Source organism: Gossypium hirsutum, chromosome D12, assembly GCF_007990345.1.
Source record: "Gossypium hirsutum isolate 1008001.06 chromosome D12, Gossypium_hirsutum_v2.1, whole genome shotgun sequence".
NCBI lineage: Eukaryota > Viridiplantae > Streptophyta > Magnoliopsida > Malvales > Malvaceae > Gossypium > Gossypium hirsutum.
In genome coordinates, this window is record NC_053448.1 from 30,763,738 (window position 1) to 30,781,253 (window position 17,516).

Sequence of the window (17,516 nt, forward strand, 5' to 3'; positions counted from 1 at the left end):
TTTTTTTTAAAAAGACAAATCATCCAAGCTCCAATAAAATGGAGAAGATTTGTAAGGTCCACAAAGAAAAGGCAATCTGTACACGTCACGCTCTTAAAGGCTGACTAAGCAGCTATACTTTTCGCTATTTTTGAATTCCTTGTAATCATTTTATTATTATTGATTATTTATTTTAAGATAATTAAAATATTAAACCTTTTCAATTTAGCTGGAATCTAATTCAATTCCAAAGTTTTTTTTATTAATTTTTATTTTCCTCAATTTTCTCACAGAAAAAGAAAAACCAAAATACGATTTCCATCTCATCAACTTTCGTACTTCTTTCTTCTTATGCTCTCGTGAGCCACACGCTTGCTCTCCTCCTCTACCACTATAAAATGCAGGCGGGCGGAAGGATTTTATTTATTACAATGGAGGCCAGAGCGAGTCAAAATGCGGGTCGGGTCATGGACGGCCCAACCAATCCCATGGTCACCCCTCTTCTTACCGATCTTTATCAGTTCACCATGGCTTACGCTTATTGGAAAGCCGGCAAACACAATGAACGAGCCGTGTAACTTTCCAACTCTTCCAATTTCTTTTCATTTTGAATAAAATCTCTTTTTTTTCTCGCTTTCTTATCTATGCTTTGTTTGGCTACTATGAAAAATCGGCTTGGATGTAGATTATGGTTGCTATGTTGTTATTAGTTAGGTAGTTAGTTATAGTTTCTTGTTTCCGCTAGATTTCCTTTTCTTTCTTATTTTCCTTTTGACTTTATCATTCGATGATGTTCAAGTTGGTATTTAGTTCATTTAGCATTAAATAATAGAAAACAAAATTTTAAACTATTGGTATTTTAATTATTCCATGTTAGTTTCGGAAATGAAAAATTCAAAGTATTTCCATTTGGAAAGATCGAATGTTTGAGCTTTTGATTTAAAATTTAAAACGTGCATTCAGGTTCGATCTATATTTCCGAAAGAACCCGTTTGGTGGTGAATTTACAGTGTTTGCTGGTTTGGAAGAATGCATAAAGCTCATTGCTAATTTCAAGTTAACTGAGGAAGAGGTCTCCTTTATCCATAAAAGCTTGCCTGGTTCATGTGAGGTAAACCAAACTAAGTTATAGAGGATTCAAGTAATGAGATTCTGGTTGTAGATCATTTCTTTTCCGACCTTTTCTTGTATATTTAGTGGTTAGCTCATTCATTGTCTTTGCAAATGGCAGGAAGGCTTTTTGAATTATTTAAGAGAAATAGACTGCTCTGATGTTGAAGTGTATGCTATTTCAGAGGGAACAGTTGTTTTCCCAAAGGTTCCCCTACTTAGACTTGAAGGGCCAGTCGCTGTGAGTACGCTTTAACTAAATATTTTGGTCCCATCAGTTTGTCTTGAATTTGGTATTTGTTTTAGGCTCCTTCGTTTTACATCTTGCCTTTTCTCTGTATTTGAATTTGTTGTTTTTAGGTGGTTCAATTGCTGGAGACTCCAGTTCTGAACCTTGTGAATTTTGCATCCTTAGTGACTACAAATGCGGCTAGACATAGACTTGTTGCTGGACAATCTAAAATGTTGTTTGAGTTTGGGCTTCGAAGGGCTCAGGTTAATGAATTTTCCCCCTTGTTTGAAGTGTCAATATCTGGGTTTCTCTTTGTGAAATATTTCCACTCATGTTAAACACAGGGACCTGATGGAGCTATAGGGGCATCAAAGTATTGCTATATTGGAGGTTTTGATGCAACAAGGTGGTTTGCTGAGTATTTGTATCCTGTTTTGCACTGCTTTCATGTTTTCCTTTAGTAAAATTAATGTTTTTCCTCTGCTGATCTTGAAGCTATTCAGAGCTTATGATTCTTGTTTATTCTTAACTAATGTGGAGTCTTGATCTAAGCTAATATTTCAGTTGGTGTGCTTCTGTTTTTATGTTGTGTTTTGACCAGCAATGTTGCAGCTGGGAGGTTATTCGGTATACCTCTTCGTGGGACACATTCTCATGCTTTTGTTAGCTCATTTATGGTTGGTAAATTTTACTGGAAATTAACTCGAGATCTTAATTTATATATTGTTTATTAAACATAAACTAACTAGGGGAATATGCTCAAGTTTTTACTTGTATGATATTCTATAACTTTATATGATGCAGAACTATTCTTGGTCATAAATCATGTTTTATTCCTCCTAAATTCTGCCTATCTCTATATATTTTCATAAACTGGGAAACTTTGTTATGTGAATTATGTCATGAAACTGGTGGTTTTAGCAAAACAGAAACTTTAAGTATCTTTTATGTATAGGAACTTATTTGCTTTTATTCTAAGGCTGACTAAACTGGTGAATCTTTTCTTTAATCAATTTGAAAATATCTTTTGTACCTTTGGTATGCTTTTTCTATTAAACTCGCTAATTGATGATATCGATGAGTAATGTTCTCTAAATTGCACTAGTGCAACTTTGGCTGCTGCAAATATATCTTTTCAAGAAAATAAAATTTAGATACTAAATTTGATATTGTGCTTTAGGATATGGGCATATTCACTTGTAGAAGCTTAACCAGAATATTTCACAGGAATGATTGGACATGTTTTGAGGTCAAACTAGTTCCAAAATTGCAAGCCTAGTTAAATTTAGCATTCGTTGTTGACCCTGTTAATTTTCATTGATTACTCAATTATTAATATATGTGCAGTAGTACCAACGTGCATATATGTATGACATGAAGTGGCTGCAAGAGACAAGATTTGAGTGGCAAATAAAGTTTTTTCTGTCTATACTGCCTTTAATTTGACAATTGTATTTATTAGTTTCCTATAATGTGCTTGAGTTTAATCCTTGCCATTGGCTATTGACTATAGGCCTTAATGTTATTTGATTGATACTTTGGTTTCTTGTCTGTTTTTTTAATGGGTCCATACTCCATAAAATGTAATGTTTGGGAGCAAGCTTAGATTAGATACTGCCCTTTTGAATTGCTTATTATTTCTTTCAGTTTTCTGTATATGGTGTCCTTGTAGGATTCTTTTGGTGTTTTCATGCATTGAATATTGTTCTGTCGTTGTACGATTCTTTTTAATGCTTCTTTGAATATGAGATTATTCAAAATTTAATTTGCAGAGCCCTGATGAAATCCTGGAAAGATCTCTATGTAGCTCTGATGGTTCAAGTACTTGTGAGGACTTTGTCACTCTTGTTCATTCATGGTTAAGCAAAATACAGGTGTTGTGGATGGCCCATTACATTTTTGTTTTTAGATTATGTATTGTGCTTTTCATGTTTAGCTAGAGATATACATTACGCTATTACTTTTGTCAAAGTACATTAACCAAAATACATTAGTGCTAGATGTGGAAGTGAATCAAAATTGGGCAATCAAGCTTACATTTTTTTCTCCCTAGAGCCCCAATGGCCTACAATTGCAATTTCACAAAGAAGCCCTCAATCTCAAAACCCATTAAAAGAACAGAGTTTCAGAATAGAAAGTGCAAAGCATTTATTCTGGCATTTAGCCGCTTTTAGTTCTCAAAACCCAAGTCATATCTATATTGATATATTTAATTGTTGCTTCACCCACCTTATGTGTTTAATTGTTGCATGTTTTGTAGTGGTTGAAATCACTTGGTGGCATTTTTGGAGAGACCAATCAGAGTGAATTAGCAGCTTTTATATCATATGCTTTGGCATTTCCTAACAACTTTCTTGCTCTTGTAGATACATATGATGTAAGTAGACCTTCCTTAATTTTTAGCTTTAAACTGAATTAGAGGTAGTCTTTTCTTGTCATATATCTGCACTAACATTGGAGTTTTGACATCCACTTTACTAGGTAATAAGGAGTGGAGTCCCCAACTTTTGTGCAGTTGCTTTGGCACTTAGTGACTTGGGGTATGTCTTGAAGGCTTATATATAGAAGTTTTACTTCGTATAATAACAATTCCTTACTTGCACAAATTTGGGTCAAAAGAATTCCTTTTGCCCCCATTTTGATACATTATCTGTGCTTATCTGCAGTTCAATAATTTTTCATTGTCTTTTTGACGACTTTCAAACATGATATATAAGCTGAATGATTGCATTAGTCGCATGCTAGCATTCTGCTTGATGGGTTGAAAGAAATGAATTAATGTATGATTTTATAGTGGTGTTCTGATGGCTAAATGTAAATTAAAATCAAAACATGTGAAGAAGGCGCCAAGTAACATTGCTTTTAGTGCCATGCCAACAGATGCTGAATCTACTGCTTCTCCTTTTCAGTTTATGCGTAAAAACATAGTTGAATTAAAGGCTATTATTTGTTGGGCTTTTCCTTTTGTGATGGATCATATAGTTTGTAGGTCATACTTTTGTCTTCATAATATCTGAAAGAATTATGTTATTTTGGATTTCATCCATGCTAGTAGGCATTTGGTCATACTTATTCCACTGATAAGTTAAAAAATGCAAAAACTGCAGGTATAGAGCAGTTGGCATTAGATTGGACTCTGGTGACCTAGCGTACTTGTCTAGTGAAGCCCGAAAGATCTTTCATACAATTGAGAAAGAACTTGGGGTTCCTGGTTTTGGAAAGATGATCATTACTGCTAGTAATGATTTAAATGAAGAAACTTTGGATGCGATAAGAAAGCAGGTTTGCGATCTAGATGAAAACGTCTTTGAATAATTCATTACTGTTTAACAGCCTGAATCTTGACAACAATGCCTCCAATTAGTACATTACTCATGAGGGATCACACTTTTTCTCTGCAGGGTCATGAGGTGGATTGTTTTGGAATAGGAACCTATTTGGTAACTTGCTATGCACAAGCCGCTTTAGGCTGTGTCTTCAAGCTTGTTGAGATCAATAATCAACCACGCATCAAACTTTCAGAGGATGTATCTAAGGTTTGACTGGGCTGCGAAGAAATTTTAGCGGCATGCTTTCTTCATCATATAACGCATTTCCTTCATTTTCTCTCTCTCTCTCTCTCTCTCTCTCTCTCTCTCTCTTTTCATTTATTTATTTCTTAAATTCTAGGTCTCTATACCATGCAAAAAAAGATGTTACAGATTATATGGCAAAGAAGGATATTCCCTGGTAGACATAATGACAGGGGAAAATGAACCATGTCCAAAGGTAATAAGTCGAGTGTTTCAGTGATTAGCTACCGACATTCTCTTCTTATTTATTTATATTTTTCTGTTTAGTATCATAAAATATTTTAGAAGTAATTTTAACTTACCCTGAGAAGTCAACATAGAATGGTACTATCATTTTATCTTTTAAACTTAAATGCATGCTTAACTTCATGCATTATGATCTACATATTAAACTCTAATACGCCAGTTCAAAATTTTGACAGTATATAATTGATGGTCTTATTAGTTATCCACATCTAAAATGAATGTTTGTACCTTTTTTCAAAAACTAATTAATTACGATGATATTCACCAGTGACAGTTTTGACTTTGTAGTACTAGAGTGCACTTTTTGTAAGATTACAATTCCCCACCGCAGCAGCTTGCTCAGCTTAATTTCAAAATGATCTCTTTTTTGCTTGGATTGTTTTACTCCTCTGTTATGTCACCAACTGCTAATGTTTGCACAATACCAGTGTATATACTTAACGCCATAGATGCTACAATGATGAGGCCGAATGACCTCATTTTTGCACTCTTTGATTTTGCAGGTTGGAGAACGAATCCTATGCCGTCACCCTTTTAGTGAATCCCAAAGAGCATATGTGGTACCAAAGCGTGTGGAGGAGCTTCTTAAGTGTTACTGGCCTGGAAAATCAGGTAGGAGCTCAGAATATCCATCTTCACCATGGAAGAGTATAATTCAGCACCTATCATGGGAGAATGGATAATCTTATCAATTCAGTATTCTTAATTCAGTATTTTATGCTTGCATTGGTCCAGCTTTAAATAGATTTAGCATTGTCTGTAGAACATGAGGATACCACAGAAACAGTATTCCCTGTTCCCTTGCCACCTCAATATTGAATACTGGGTCAGTTCCAGTCTTTGTGAGCAGAAGAGAGGCTCCTGAGCTACTTTATGATTTCCATTTTTTGAAGCAAATATTTTTATTTTTTGTCTGTTGAAGGTAAAGTAAGGGAAGAGTTACCAGCTCTGAAGGACATTAGGGACCATTGCATCAAACAGCTTGAGCAAATGAGGCCTGATCACATCAGGAGATTAAACCCAACACCATACAAGGTATTGCGAGATGAAATTCGTGAAAATATCCTTTCCCTAGTCAAACTTATTACTAGTTTAAAAGTATTTTTCTTATCACTAACCAGGTGAGCGTAAGTGCAAAACTGTATGATTTCATCCATTTCCTATGGCTCAATGAGGCTCCTGTCGGGGAGCTGCAGTGACAATCCCAGATAAATTGATATGATATAGCTTACAAATAGCAGGTACAAAGTAATGATTCCAATCGAGTTGGAGGAGCTTCTTTAACATAGTCTTCATACATCACATTGGTGTCTTGTCTTTATACTTTAATAATCCATTATTTTTTGCAATGCTTGAATGAAATGGAACATTTCCTTTTCCGCTGTCCAAAATTTTTGGAACCAAGGATCATGTGTAAATCTTGCATACAAAAGAAAAACAGCTTAGAGCCATAGAAATTTTCTTCTACTCAGAACACGAAATTGATGGCACAAATCTAGGATGCCAATTTCTAATGTGAAATTTTGATTTTTCTTGGATTTGGTCATTGAAACTGTGAAGTTGCTTCTGTTTTTCACAATATCTGCTTTTTCTTTTCCTTTCCTTTTGCAATATGTCTATTTGTCCGCTGATCTATTTGACTTTAGCCTAAACATCTAATTATTCTCCCAACCGGTATGAGCCTAATCTTGGACAAAAGATTAACAAATTGGATTATTGAGTTTCTATTCAATAATAATAGAAAAAAATGTTTTTCTATTTATTATTTAGTGAATAACAAATTGGGTTCACAAGCTAGCCAGGTTCGAGTGGACTGGACTTGGGTAAAATTATATATAAAAATTCATGCCATGATCAAATCCATGGACAGATATGTTATCAAATGCAGGCCAAGAAAATACAAGCTACGCTACGACACAGCTGGATCTGATTATTGGATTTAAGATGCTGGTTGTTTTAATAGATGTTTATTTGAAAAAAAAAAGAAGGTACCAAAGCAGAGGTATAAATATAAACAAGATTTGTTGATATTATGTCAAGTTTACATCTCAACAATACGATTTCGTTTTCCTCTTGAAAAAAGAAAAATCTGAGTAATGGGAGATTTAGATTATGAAATGGGCAAGGAAAAAATCACCATTCACACTACTTTATAATGTACTAATCATTTTAGTCCTTCAGATCTTAGGATTTTAATTTGTGGTCAATCTATCGAGATTTTTTTTAGGTGGAGAAATATTGAAGCTTTGGTGTCAATCCACTGAATAGAAAGATTAACACAGCAGGTAAATATCAGTAGTGTTTATTGACAAAGGTGAAGATAATTCGTCAACTAAAACCTAGGAAAGGTGCATTGATTAGCGCCCTTTACTCAATCTAAGTTACTGTATCAGGCACATGATAAATCGCCGACCAACTCACCAACCATTTAACATATATTTGCTTGAATGACTGAATCAATTAAGTTTACTATTCAGTAGGCACCAATGCCCTTTTGAAGGTTGTGGGTTTGAGAGAACTTAAGGATGTAAGATGGACAGAGAACTGAAGGGATCATAAACAAGAAGCTTTAAGATTTTGCTTTACACTTTAGAATATAAGATGGACAGAGATTTTGAGGGACACGGCCATATCTTTACGGGTTAGTCTTGTCTGGGTAATTCAGTGCAGTTGCTTTTATCTTGATTCACTCACAGTAGAGTGGACTCATCTTTAAGAGTTCCTTTCACTGTTATAAATATTCATGCAGGAGTTCTGCACTGAAGCTATACTTCTGTATAAAAAGAGTTAAATGTTGACAATTACATACATACACACAAAAAAGGAAAGATAAAAAGGGAATTTAACAGGAAACAACTGCCATTTGTCAGTGTGTTAAGTCCCATCTTCTCTCATTAATTAAAAAACACAATTGCAACGTGCTTACATAAATCTACCTTTGAAAGATCTCTACTTCATAAACATACAAACAAATCCATCAAATACCAAACCCCCTCTCCCCTCCTCTTTCTTTCTTCAACTCAAACAACAGCAATAGAAAAACAAGGTTAAAATGCCGGGTGATCTGGCCAAGACAGACTCCGAGGCGAGCAGCCTAAGTCAATCATCGCCACCAAGGTCCCCTCGTCGACAAATGTACTACGTTCAGAGTCCATCAAGGGATTCCCATGATGGTGAAAAGACTACCAACTCCTTCAACTCCACCCCGGTGCTCAGCCCCACCCATTCTCACTCCAACTCTTCCTTAGGCCCTCATTCTTCCCGCGAGTCTTCTTCCACCCGCCTCTCAAAACACCATGGATCTCGCAAGCCTCGCACCAATAAGCAGTCATGGAAAGAGTTCGACGCCATTGAAGAAGAAGCTTTGCTTGACGGTGAAGCTGCCCATCATGCCCTACACCGTCGACGTTGCTATTTCCTCTCCTTTCTTGTTGGCTTCTTCGTGCTTTTCACTACGTTTTCCTTGATCCTATGGGGCGCTAGTAGACCTCAGAAACCTAAAATCACCATGAAGGTAAAAAAAAAAAAATCCAATCATTTCTACATCTGCCATGCATTCTCTTAGCTTTAACAAAATTGTGTAAAGGGTATTGATTGTTGTTGTTGTAGAGCATTTCGTTCAATGAATTTGTGGTACAAGCTGGTGCAGATTTCTCAGGGGTGAGTACTGAAATGGTGTCGATGAACTGCACAGTGAAGCTCACATATCGAAACACAGCTACATTTTTTGGGGTTCATGTAACATCAACACCCTTACATCTCTCTTACTCTCAGCTCACAGTGGCCACTGGATCGGTAAATCAGCAATGACCCCATCACTTCACTAATATTAAATGTTCTATGCACTTTTGTCTTCTTTCAGAATGGGGGGTTCATTTATTTATTCTTCCTAAGCAAATCATTATTATATTATATATGGTTTATTTTGCAGATACACAAATTTTATCAATCAAGAAAGAGCCAAAGAGCATTGATTGTGATGATGGAAGGGAGTCATATTCCGTTGTATGGAGGGGGAGCTAGCTTGGCTAGTCTCAATGGTGCACCCACTCAACCTGTGCCATTGACACTTGACTTCATGGTTCGTTCCAGAGCTTATGTTTTGGGAAAGTTGGTGAAGCCCAAGTTCTATAAAAGAATTCAATGTTGGGTTACCATGGACCCCAAAAAGATGAGTAAAGCTATTTCACTAAAAAACAAATGCAGTTACAGCTAATAATTCAATACATCTGTTGTACTTTCTATCAACAGCCAGGCTTAGATTCTGGGAAGGATATTTAATGATTCTCAAGGGCATTGGAAATGTAGTAGGGGTGGGTCGGTGGTTTCAATATTTGTTTTCAAGACTTGTAATTTGGAGTTTGGCCGACATTTTTTAATGGATGCCTATTTTGCTTTTATCGTTCTTTTATGGCCTCCCAAAATGGGGCATTAGGATGTGTAAAATATGATTAGTAACAGGAATTCATGTCAATTTCACATTTTGCAACCTTGAATCCATTACTATTGGTCCAAGATGTAAGATTTTTGAACTTTAGATTATATCCACTAATAAATGCTTCATCCATGGAATACTTTCATTTCCCTTTTCTTGGGAAATGAAAAATTAGTGTTGAAAATTTTCAAAATAATTTTTGTAAAATAAAATAAAATATGTGAAAATTATAAAAAAGTATAATTTTTTATTTTGACAAGTCCTTGTCCTTTTAATTTATACCTAAATAAGCAAACCCAAATTGAAAAGCAACTGTTTGCAGCTTCCATCTGCTGACGTGCACCTAAGGCAGGTAGGTATCCTGGGGCATACGTTATTATACCAAAAGGGTTTAATTCAGTTTTCCTAACTCCATTTAAGTTTGGTAATGAAGATAAAAGCATCTTTGAAATGAAAAACCAAAGAATATGGCAGTTTTTGGATGTGGGGCAAGCTGCTTTAGGGGTCTAACTCTTGTAATTCTGGCCATTACCAACCACGCCTTAACTAGCCGCCCTTTGCTTCCAACTTCAATGTCATCATACTAGACTAGCAATTTTTGACGAGGGAGAGGTCCACTGTTAATTTATTCGCAATTAAAGTATTAAACCACTCTTAATCATCTATGGAGGAAAAAGGTAATATGCATGAAATTAGGTGAAGCAACCTTCATAAATCCACACACCGACGGGGAAAGACAGTCAAAGCAGAAGAGTGGGCAGGGTGTTGAGAAATCATTATTGCTTAAACCATGGAAATCTGTTTTTATCATTCATTTCACCATTTCTTTGTCTAAACAACAACAATAATAATATTGGACAAAATTAATCTATCAATGGAACAAGCACAAGTTTCAATGTTTTCACACGTGAATCCATTTCACACTGTCAAACACGACTACTTTTGAAACTACAAGTCTTAAAAGCTTTGGATTACTCAAGTCAATTGTTAAAATTTCAAACCTCAAAAATGCTGTCGATGAACAATTTACCCATAAAATTCTTTACAACTCGGGTTGGCCTATACAAAATATTTGGCTATTTGTGTAGCCAATCGCAACTCTTCTTCATCAGCAAAAAGATTAAAAAAAAATGTCAGTCAAATCTCTGTTTTCTTCCTCTAATCATTTACAATAAAGATCACCACCAATTGGATCAAGGCCGTCAGATTTGATTAAGGATAATTAAACAACTTTTCTCACGGTGATCCAGCTCTCTGAAACTAACCAACTGGGTGCCTCATCACAAGCCAATTCACGAATCCGATCCGAAGTTGATAAACTGTGACTGGAAAACGAATACCCGATCCTTGAATTTTCTTGGAAAATCGATTGAGAAGAAGCTGTTGATTGAGTTGAAACCCAGTCTGGGAAATCGAAATGGCATCTCGGTGATTCTGAAAGTTCATCAAAATAACAATTTGGAGACGTTGATTCTTCTTCTTCACCAGCCATTAAAGGATGATGGAGGAGCATCTCAGCCGTCCATCTGTTGTCGGGATCCTTAACGAAGCATTTTCCAAGAAAATCTTTTCCTTCCTCCGATAACTCTTGAGGGATTCCGGGCAATTCATCACCAACCCCAATTCGAATCAACAAAGCAGCCAGGTTGGTTCCTGGTTTGAAATTCCAGGCTGGTTTCCCAGTAAACATCTCAACAATGGCGCATCCAAGTGCCCATATATCCACTGCTGAATCATAATCGTTTCCATTAACAGACTCTGGTGCGATATTCAAAGGAGTTCCCCTGATTTCCATCCTCCCCTGTTTTTCTCCTCTTCTCTTTGCTAATCCAAAATCAGCTATCTTCACATCGCCATTCCCAAACAAAAGAATATTTTGAAGCTTAATATCACAGTGAGCGAACCCTTTGGCGTGAACGAAGCTTAGCCCTCTAAGTATGGACCTAACGTATCTTCTAACATCGGGTTCCGTCAAGTTTCCACCATTTCTCTTGACCTGATCGGCCAAGCTTCCTTTCTGAGCGTACTCCAAGAACAGATTATAAACCTTCTCCCCATTCTCAACAGTGTAATCGTCACCAAAGCAACGGATGATTTGCGGGCAAAAACCAAGTTGATCAAACACTTCCTTCTCGTTCTTGAGAGAAACAGAGTCGATGGTTGCACAAGACTTAACAGCCATTAAAGGATATTTTGGAAAATATTTTCCAGGAGCCACCAAATTCACAGTGCCGAAACTTCCACATCCAATCCTATCCCCGCGAACCCACTCCATTTGAACCTCAGTTTTCCCAGTTTGGGTTTAGGAAGAATGGAAGGATGTTTTGTTTCTTTGAGAGAAAGAAAGGAATGCAAATTAAGGGTACGCAGGGCATTATGGTGGCGCAATGTCTTTTTATATATATACACTACCACTAGGAGAAGGATTTAAAAAAAAAAAAATTAGAGGGTTTATTAATTAAGTACGAGTTTTCATTTTCTTATAATTAATGCACGTGATGTTTTTTTTTCTTCTTCTTTAATTTGATTTCCCAAATTTTGAATATGAAAAAATAGCTTAACCCCGGTCTTTAAAACATGGTTGATGTGGAGAATCCATAAATCTTTTTTTACTAACTACGTGGATCCCCAACTATTGTTTCTTACAAAATTTTAAGGGTAAATTACACCAACAATCTCTTAACTTTGAGATACCTGAGAAAACAGTTACTCTAGTTTCAATTCAGTCACTCAACTTTTGAAAAATGACAAAACAGTTATTATCATTACAGACGTAACAGAAAGCTGAGGTGGCCTGTTAACTTGCCATGTTGGCATCCCAAGTGGAAACGACGAAAAAGAAAAAGAAAAAACCACATCTGAAAAAGGAAAACAGTGGGGAAGCAAAATATGAAATGGGAGACCCAGATCTGAAAGCTTTACACCATTTCGTTAACTTGTAGTATTTGGCTAGAACAAAAAAGAAAAAAAAATAGTGGGGAAGCAAACAATGAAAGGAAAGACCCAGATCTGAAAGCTCTTTTTTTCTTCTTTGTGTTGAGTGTTTTTCTTTTTCACCTTACTTGTTTCTTACGCAGAAAAGAAAGGAGAAGACAATAAAAAGAAATTGAAACCAAAATTAAGATTTAGAAAATGGTAAAATACTAAAAACCCATATCTTTCTCTCTTTCTCCCGCTTTATTCTTCTTATTGTCCTCCAATCTTTGTTTTTTGTTCTAGTTACTTATGTATTGTTATTGACCAAAATTAGGCAGAGAAGGCTTTTTATTTATTTTTGGTGATTTAGTATTTCATAAATCTGTGGGACAAAGTTTAACCTTGGAAAAATTAGTGAAGTATATATTTGGTTGTGCAAGTGTTGGGGGAGGTTGAAATTTATCCACAACAACATCAATTAAGGGAAGAAGAAGAAGAATATTGGGGAAAAAATATTAACCCATTTTAATGGTGGTGCAAGTGGTGGTGGCTGGAGCACTTGTCCTTGGTGCTGTTAGTTTGTTTGTAGGGTCATTAGAGACTTTGAGAGGGATTTTACAGTCTCTTCTTCTTCTGTTATTAGGGTTTTTTTTTTCAATTTCTTCTTAAATTGGGTGGGTTTTCACTGTGGACATCCAACATGGCTAGTTAACTAGCCACGTTAGCTAGTTAACTGGCCACGTCACCTGTCCCATTAGGTATGTAATGGAAAATGTTAGTGGGTAAATGGTTTGTCACTTTTTGATAACGTTAATGACTAATTTGTTATTTTTCGAAAGTTGGTGACTAAATTAAAACCAAAGTAACTGTTTTGTCAGCTATCCCAAAGTTGAGTGACTATTGATGTAATTTACCCAAATTTGAATTTCACTAAATTGTCATTTGGGGAATAAAAATGTATAAAATAATTAAATAAATTATAAAATTAGCCATTCAATATTTATAAGTTTTTATTTTGGATAAGTTCGCACTGAAAATATAAGGTTTCATTATTTTGATTACCTTGACTAAGAGAAATCAGAATTTATAAAATTAATAAATAATTTATATAAATTTACCTAATATTAAAATTCAATATTTTGATTACCCTATACTAAAATAACTAAGAGAAATAAGAATTTCTAAAATTAATAAATAATTTATATAAATTTTACCTAATATTAAAATTCCATATCATGATCACATGAGAATTTTAGCTCTTTAAAAATAAAATTTTTATTGAAAAAAAAAATCTCTCAAACAAAAATCAAGGAACCCTTGCCATTTCCAACTTCCAATGGTGCTTTTGTAATAGCCCGTTTTTAGTGGTATCGAAAATGATAGTTTCGAAATCTTCTTTACCAATGATTGAGTCAGTAAGTTTTAATATTTAATATTTATTAGTCTATGATAATGTTATACGAAATTCTGGTTTGTTAATTTGATTGTTGAATAATCTATTTTAGTATAGGGATAAAATTATAAAGGTGGTATAATTTAACCACTATGGATTTCTTTCGCTAGTGGTAACATAATAATCGATTAGGGACTGAATTGATAATTTAACCTGTAAAGCCCCAAAGTTTGTATATTTGTTTCCATGTATTTATGAAACAACTGTGTATCTGTTTCAGTGGTTAAGTGCTTTGAGTGTGTGTGTGAGGTCTTAAGTTCAAGCCTTGTCTTGAGAAAATTTTTGTATTTTTCTGAACAAAGCCCTATTGCTAGTCAGTAGGCTTATAAATAAATGTTGGTAAAGTATGTTAGAATGGGTCTGCTGGTCTAGTGGTTAGGTGAAGTGTTAAGTGACTGGAGGTTTGAGGTTTGAATCTCTAAGCGATTAAATGGATTAATTTTTACTGTTTGAGCCATATGAGTGTTGTAGTTTGACCGAAATTCTAAGTTTTTGAGGAGTGTGGGGGTGTTGTGGCTGATTTTTTAGGAGCATAATAGGGGGTTTCGGTAGTTGTGGGATTGGTGGAGGAAAATAAGGAATTTGAGGTGTAGTGGGAAGTTGATGGTTTGTGGAAGGATAGTAGGAGAGTTTTTAGGAGCGAATTAGGGAAGGTTGGGGATTATCCAAATTTGATTTCATTTCTTTTTACTATTTCAAAAACCCCCAATGTGTTCCTCTTTTTTTTACGGCTATTCTACCTTCTCATTGCCGAAATATTGTGATTTTCTTTTCTTTTTGATCTGTATTTGCTTTCTTCCCCACATTGCTGCCGAATTTTGGTTTTTCTTGTACCACTCTCCCTTTCGTTCTCTCTATTCATATAGTTTTTTGGCGCGACATTGAGTCTTGCGCACGCGGTAAGTCTAATTTCGGTTTTGGCTTTTGTTTCTCTCAACTTTCGATCGACTATTCTTAGTTCTTTGGTGCCGATTTTTGCTATTTGACTTTTTGCTGATTATTTTTCCCTCTTCGTCTTTTCTTTTTCTTTTTGTTGTTTGTAGCCAAAATTCTCCACTTGCTGCTGTTTCTTCTCCTTTACTCTTGAGTGTGTTTCGTTCTTCTCTTTTGTGCAAACGTTAGCCACTCGTGCGGTAAGTGGTAAATTGTTAACACTGTTTTGATTGAGTAATTTTTGATAAATTAACTATGGGGTTCTGACGGCAGCATACCGTATGGATTGAGGCCCCTTCGTACTGTTTCTTAGCAAGTCGATTGGAAACCTTGCAGTAAGTGTTCATTGCTTTTTAGATGAGTTCGTTGGTTTGGGGATTTGTTGTTTAATCGTAAAGAAGGATTGATTATGATGTTGGATTGGTCAATTGTAGATATTGAAGTGCTTAGGAGGGCTTAGGTATCGAAAAGACTACAGGTGTGTAATCGTAACAATATAAACAGAAAACGACGAAAAACCAAAAAGTGAGGCTGTCGACACCGCACGGGTGCGTGACCATTCGTGTGGTAGGCCGTGTGATCGAACACGAGTGTGTGATCGACGAGGTTGGTCGCCTGCGATACACGAGCCGAACTGAATTAGGGCGTATGGGCCACACGGGCGTGTAGGCCCACACGGGCGTGTGGGCCCATATGGGTTAACCACATAAGCGTGTGAGATTTTTGGGCCAGGGCACGTAATGTACACAACCAATGCCAATTTGGGTCATGTGGGCCACAGGGCGTGTGGGCCCATATGGGCGAACATCATGGGCTTGTAGGCCTTTTTTTACTATTTTAGTGCTAAGGTTTCACGGGTTACCTGAATCGACTGTGGACCTACTGTAGGGTCGATAAGCTTACCTAGACACCTAGTTGAGTGAAATAACTATATAACTGATATGATTAAGCATGATGATGTCCCACTGATTTGATACTGTATGCCCGATTTACATGCATGATATTATGTATAGTATGTCATATTTGTATATTGCATTGAATTGGGTTGGGGATTATAATGTTCGGAGGAAATGTACTAAAAGGCCTTGAGCCTAATTTACTAGTAGCTCAGTTGCAAACTACTGTCTAGTGCCGCATCCAGTACTTTTTAAAGTGTAATGATGGGTGGGTTGATTATATCCCCACATGGAGTGTAGGGTTGGACGGAATTAGAGTGTAGAGGCTAGCTGGGTAGGAATTGATACTGCATAACTATTACTGTACTGAATATTGATACTGTAATAGGCTAAGGCCCTAACTAAAATTGAAACTATTACTGAAATGGGCTTAAGCCCAAACTATGGTTTCATTCTAACTGCTTGTTTATATGGGGATTACATACTGAGTTTTCGTAAACTCATATTTCTGTTTTATCTGTACAGGTGATCCCTAGAATTAGGCGGATCGGAGCGATAAAAGACTCAGTGGTGGCCAGATGACCCTTTTTTACCATTTCGTATTTAATTAGGTTTTTAAACTTTTATTTGGGGTATTTTCCTATAATAAAGGTCTCTATGGATGTTCGCTTAAAATTTGGATTTTGTATTTAAAAGAAAAACTTTTGCAACCTATAATGTCCTGAAAACTAACGATTAACTAAAAATCACAATTTTAGAATTAATAAGAGATAAACTCTAAACGAAAAATGAATTAAGCAAAGTTACAGTTTATCCAACACAAGCTACAATTTTTAAATACGCTACCATGTGACATCACCAGATACGACCATAACGTCCATGTCGGGTTTAGGGTGTTACATTTAGTGGTATCAGAGCCAGGTTACAAAACTCAACTGTGGATGTGGGTTTTTAAGACGTGATTTCTGAGAACTGATTTCTAAATATTTTTTCTGAAAATGTGGTACACCGAGTCTCCGACGTCGATCCAGTAAGTTTTCTGAAACTATTTTCGATAGTATATCTTGAAATTGCTATAGGTAGTATATACTAAGATTACTATAGATAGACTGCACTGAAAACACTTAAAGTAGTGTATACTGAGACTGTAGTAACACTGATAGACATTGATTGACACTGCGAGGAACGAAACAAACTTTACACTTCTGATACTGTTTTCATAAAATATCTGTTAATAAACACTGGAGCTGTAATCTGATGCATAAAACTGTTAATATAGATGAAACACAATTAGACAATGAGCACCAGAAGTATTCGCGAACGGGGTACAAGAGGTCATGGTAGAGGCCGTAGAGGTGCTCGAGCTGGGTCTTCGTCATTTAGCAATCTGCCTAATTTGGATACTAGTGAGACAACGACTTCACCTGTGATAGGGGCTGGGTTTCATGATCGAGCGGCTGGGGACGACGCACTGTCCCAGGCCATGTTGAGGATTTTAGAGAGGGTTGTTGGGCCCAATACTGGAGCTAGAGGCCGCGGGTCGGTTACGGAACTACTCCGGTCTAAAGGAGCTGAGCTTTTCAAGGGTATTGTTAGAGTTGCCCCTAATGTGGCTGAGTACTGGATAGAGGCCACAGAGAGGATTGTGGACGATCTAGACAGCACTCCCGAGTAGAAATTAAAGGGGTTGTATTGCTGCTATGTGATGACGCATATTAGTGGTGGCTCACTGTTAAGAAGGGCA

The 17,516-nt window shown here is 36.2% G+C and overlaps 3 protein-coding genes across 4 annotated transcripts; 2 read left to right on the plus strand and 1 right to left on the minus strand.

Annotated features, from left to right (window-relative positions):
* Positions 1-206: 206 nt before the first annotated feature.
* On the plus strand, positions 207-6,685 carry LOC107945714 (nicotinate phosphoribosyltransferase 2). Of its 2 annotated transcripts, none has more exons than XM_016879810.2 (15): positions 207-553; positions 943-1,090; positions 1,211-1,330; positions 1,450-1,584; positions 1,666-1,727; positions 1,923-1,998; positions 3,094-3,195; positions 3,582-3,698; positions 3,803-3,861; positions 4,429-4,603; positions 4,723-4,857; positions 4,991-5,089; positions 5,643-5,751; positions 6,062-6,174; positions 6,381-6,685. In XM_016879810.2, exons 1-15 carry the CDS (start codon positions 378-380, stop codon positions 6,426-6,428), a joined length of 1,674 nt encoding a protein of 557 aa, XP_016735299.1. In that variant the 5' UTR covers positions 207-377; the 3' UTR covers positions 6,429-6,685. The 2 variants fall into 2 exon arrangements, with proteins under 2 accessions (XP_016735299.1, XP_016735298.1); XM_016879809.2 differs by having other exon boundaries at positions 210-553; positions 6,261-6,685.
* Positions 6,686-7,994: 1,309 nt separating this feature from the next.
* LOC107945716 (uncharacterized) lies at positions 7,995-9,537 on the plus strand. The gene is made up of 3 exons (XM_016879813.2): positions 7,995-8,653; positions 8,749-8,934; positions 9,071-9,537. The coding sequence occupies exons 1-3, from the start codon at positions 8,192-8,194 to the stop codon at positions 9,353-9,355; spliced, it is 933 nt and encodes a 310-aa protein (XP_016735302.1). The 5' UTR covers positions 7,995-8,191; the 3' UTR covers positions 9,356-9,537.
* An 870-nt stretch (positions 9,538-10,407) lies between these two features.
* LOC107945717 (mitogen-activated protein kinase kinase kinase 20) lies at positions 10,408-11,957 on the minus strand. The gene has a single exon (XM_016879814.2). It carries the CDS (start codon positions 11,847-11,849, stop codon positions 10,797-10,799), a length of 1,053 nt encoding a protein of 350 aa, XP_016735303.1. The 5' UTR covers positions 11,850-11,957; the 3' UTR covers positions 10,408-10,796.
* Between the last annotated feature and the right edge of the window lie 5,559 nt (positions 11,958-17,516).

What these genes read in the sequence shown, in the direction of transcription:
- LOC107945714 (XM_016879809.2), top strand. Translation starts at nt 378, where the DNA reads ATGCAGGCGGGCGGAAGGATTTTATTTATTACAATGGAGGCCAGAGCG. An exon ending in AAACACAATGAACGAGCCGT is followed by an intron (nt 554 to 942) that starts GTAACTTTCCAA and finishes ACGTGCATTCAG; the next exon opens with GTTCGATCTATATTTCCGAA. An exon ending in CTTTTGTTAGCTCATTTATG is followed by an intron (nt 1,999 to 3,093) that starts GTTGGTAAATTT and finishes TTTAATTTGCAG; the next exon opens with AGCCCTGATGAAATCCTGGA.
- LOC107945716 (XM_016879813.2), top strand. Translation starts at nt 8,192, where the DNA reads ATGCCGGGTGATCTGGCCAAGACAGACTCCGAGGCGAGCAGCCTAAGT. An exon ending in AACCTAAAATCACCATGAAG is followed by an intron (nt 8,654 to 8,748) that starts GTAAAAAAAAAA and finishes TTGTTGTTGTAG; the next exon opens with AGCATTTCGTTCAATGAATT. An exon ending in TCACAGTGGCCACTGGATCG is followed by an intron (nt 8,935 to 9,070) that starts GTAAATCAGCAA and finishes TTTATTTTGCAG; the next exon opens with ATACACAAATTTTATCAATC.
- LOC107945717 (XM_016879814.2), bottom strand. Translation starts at nt 11,849, where the DNA reads ATGGAGTGGGTTCGCGGGGATAGGATTGGATGTGGAAGTTTCGGCACT.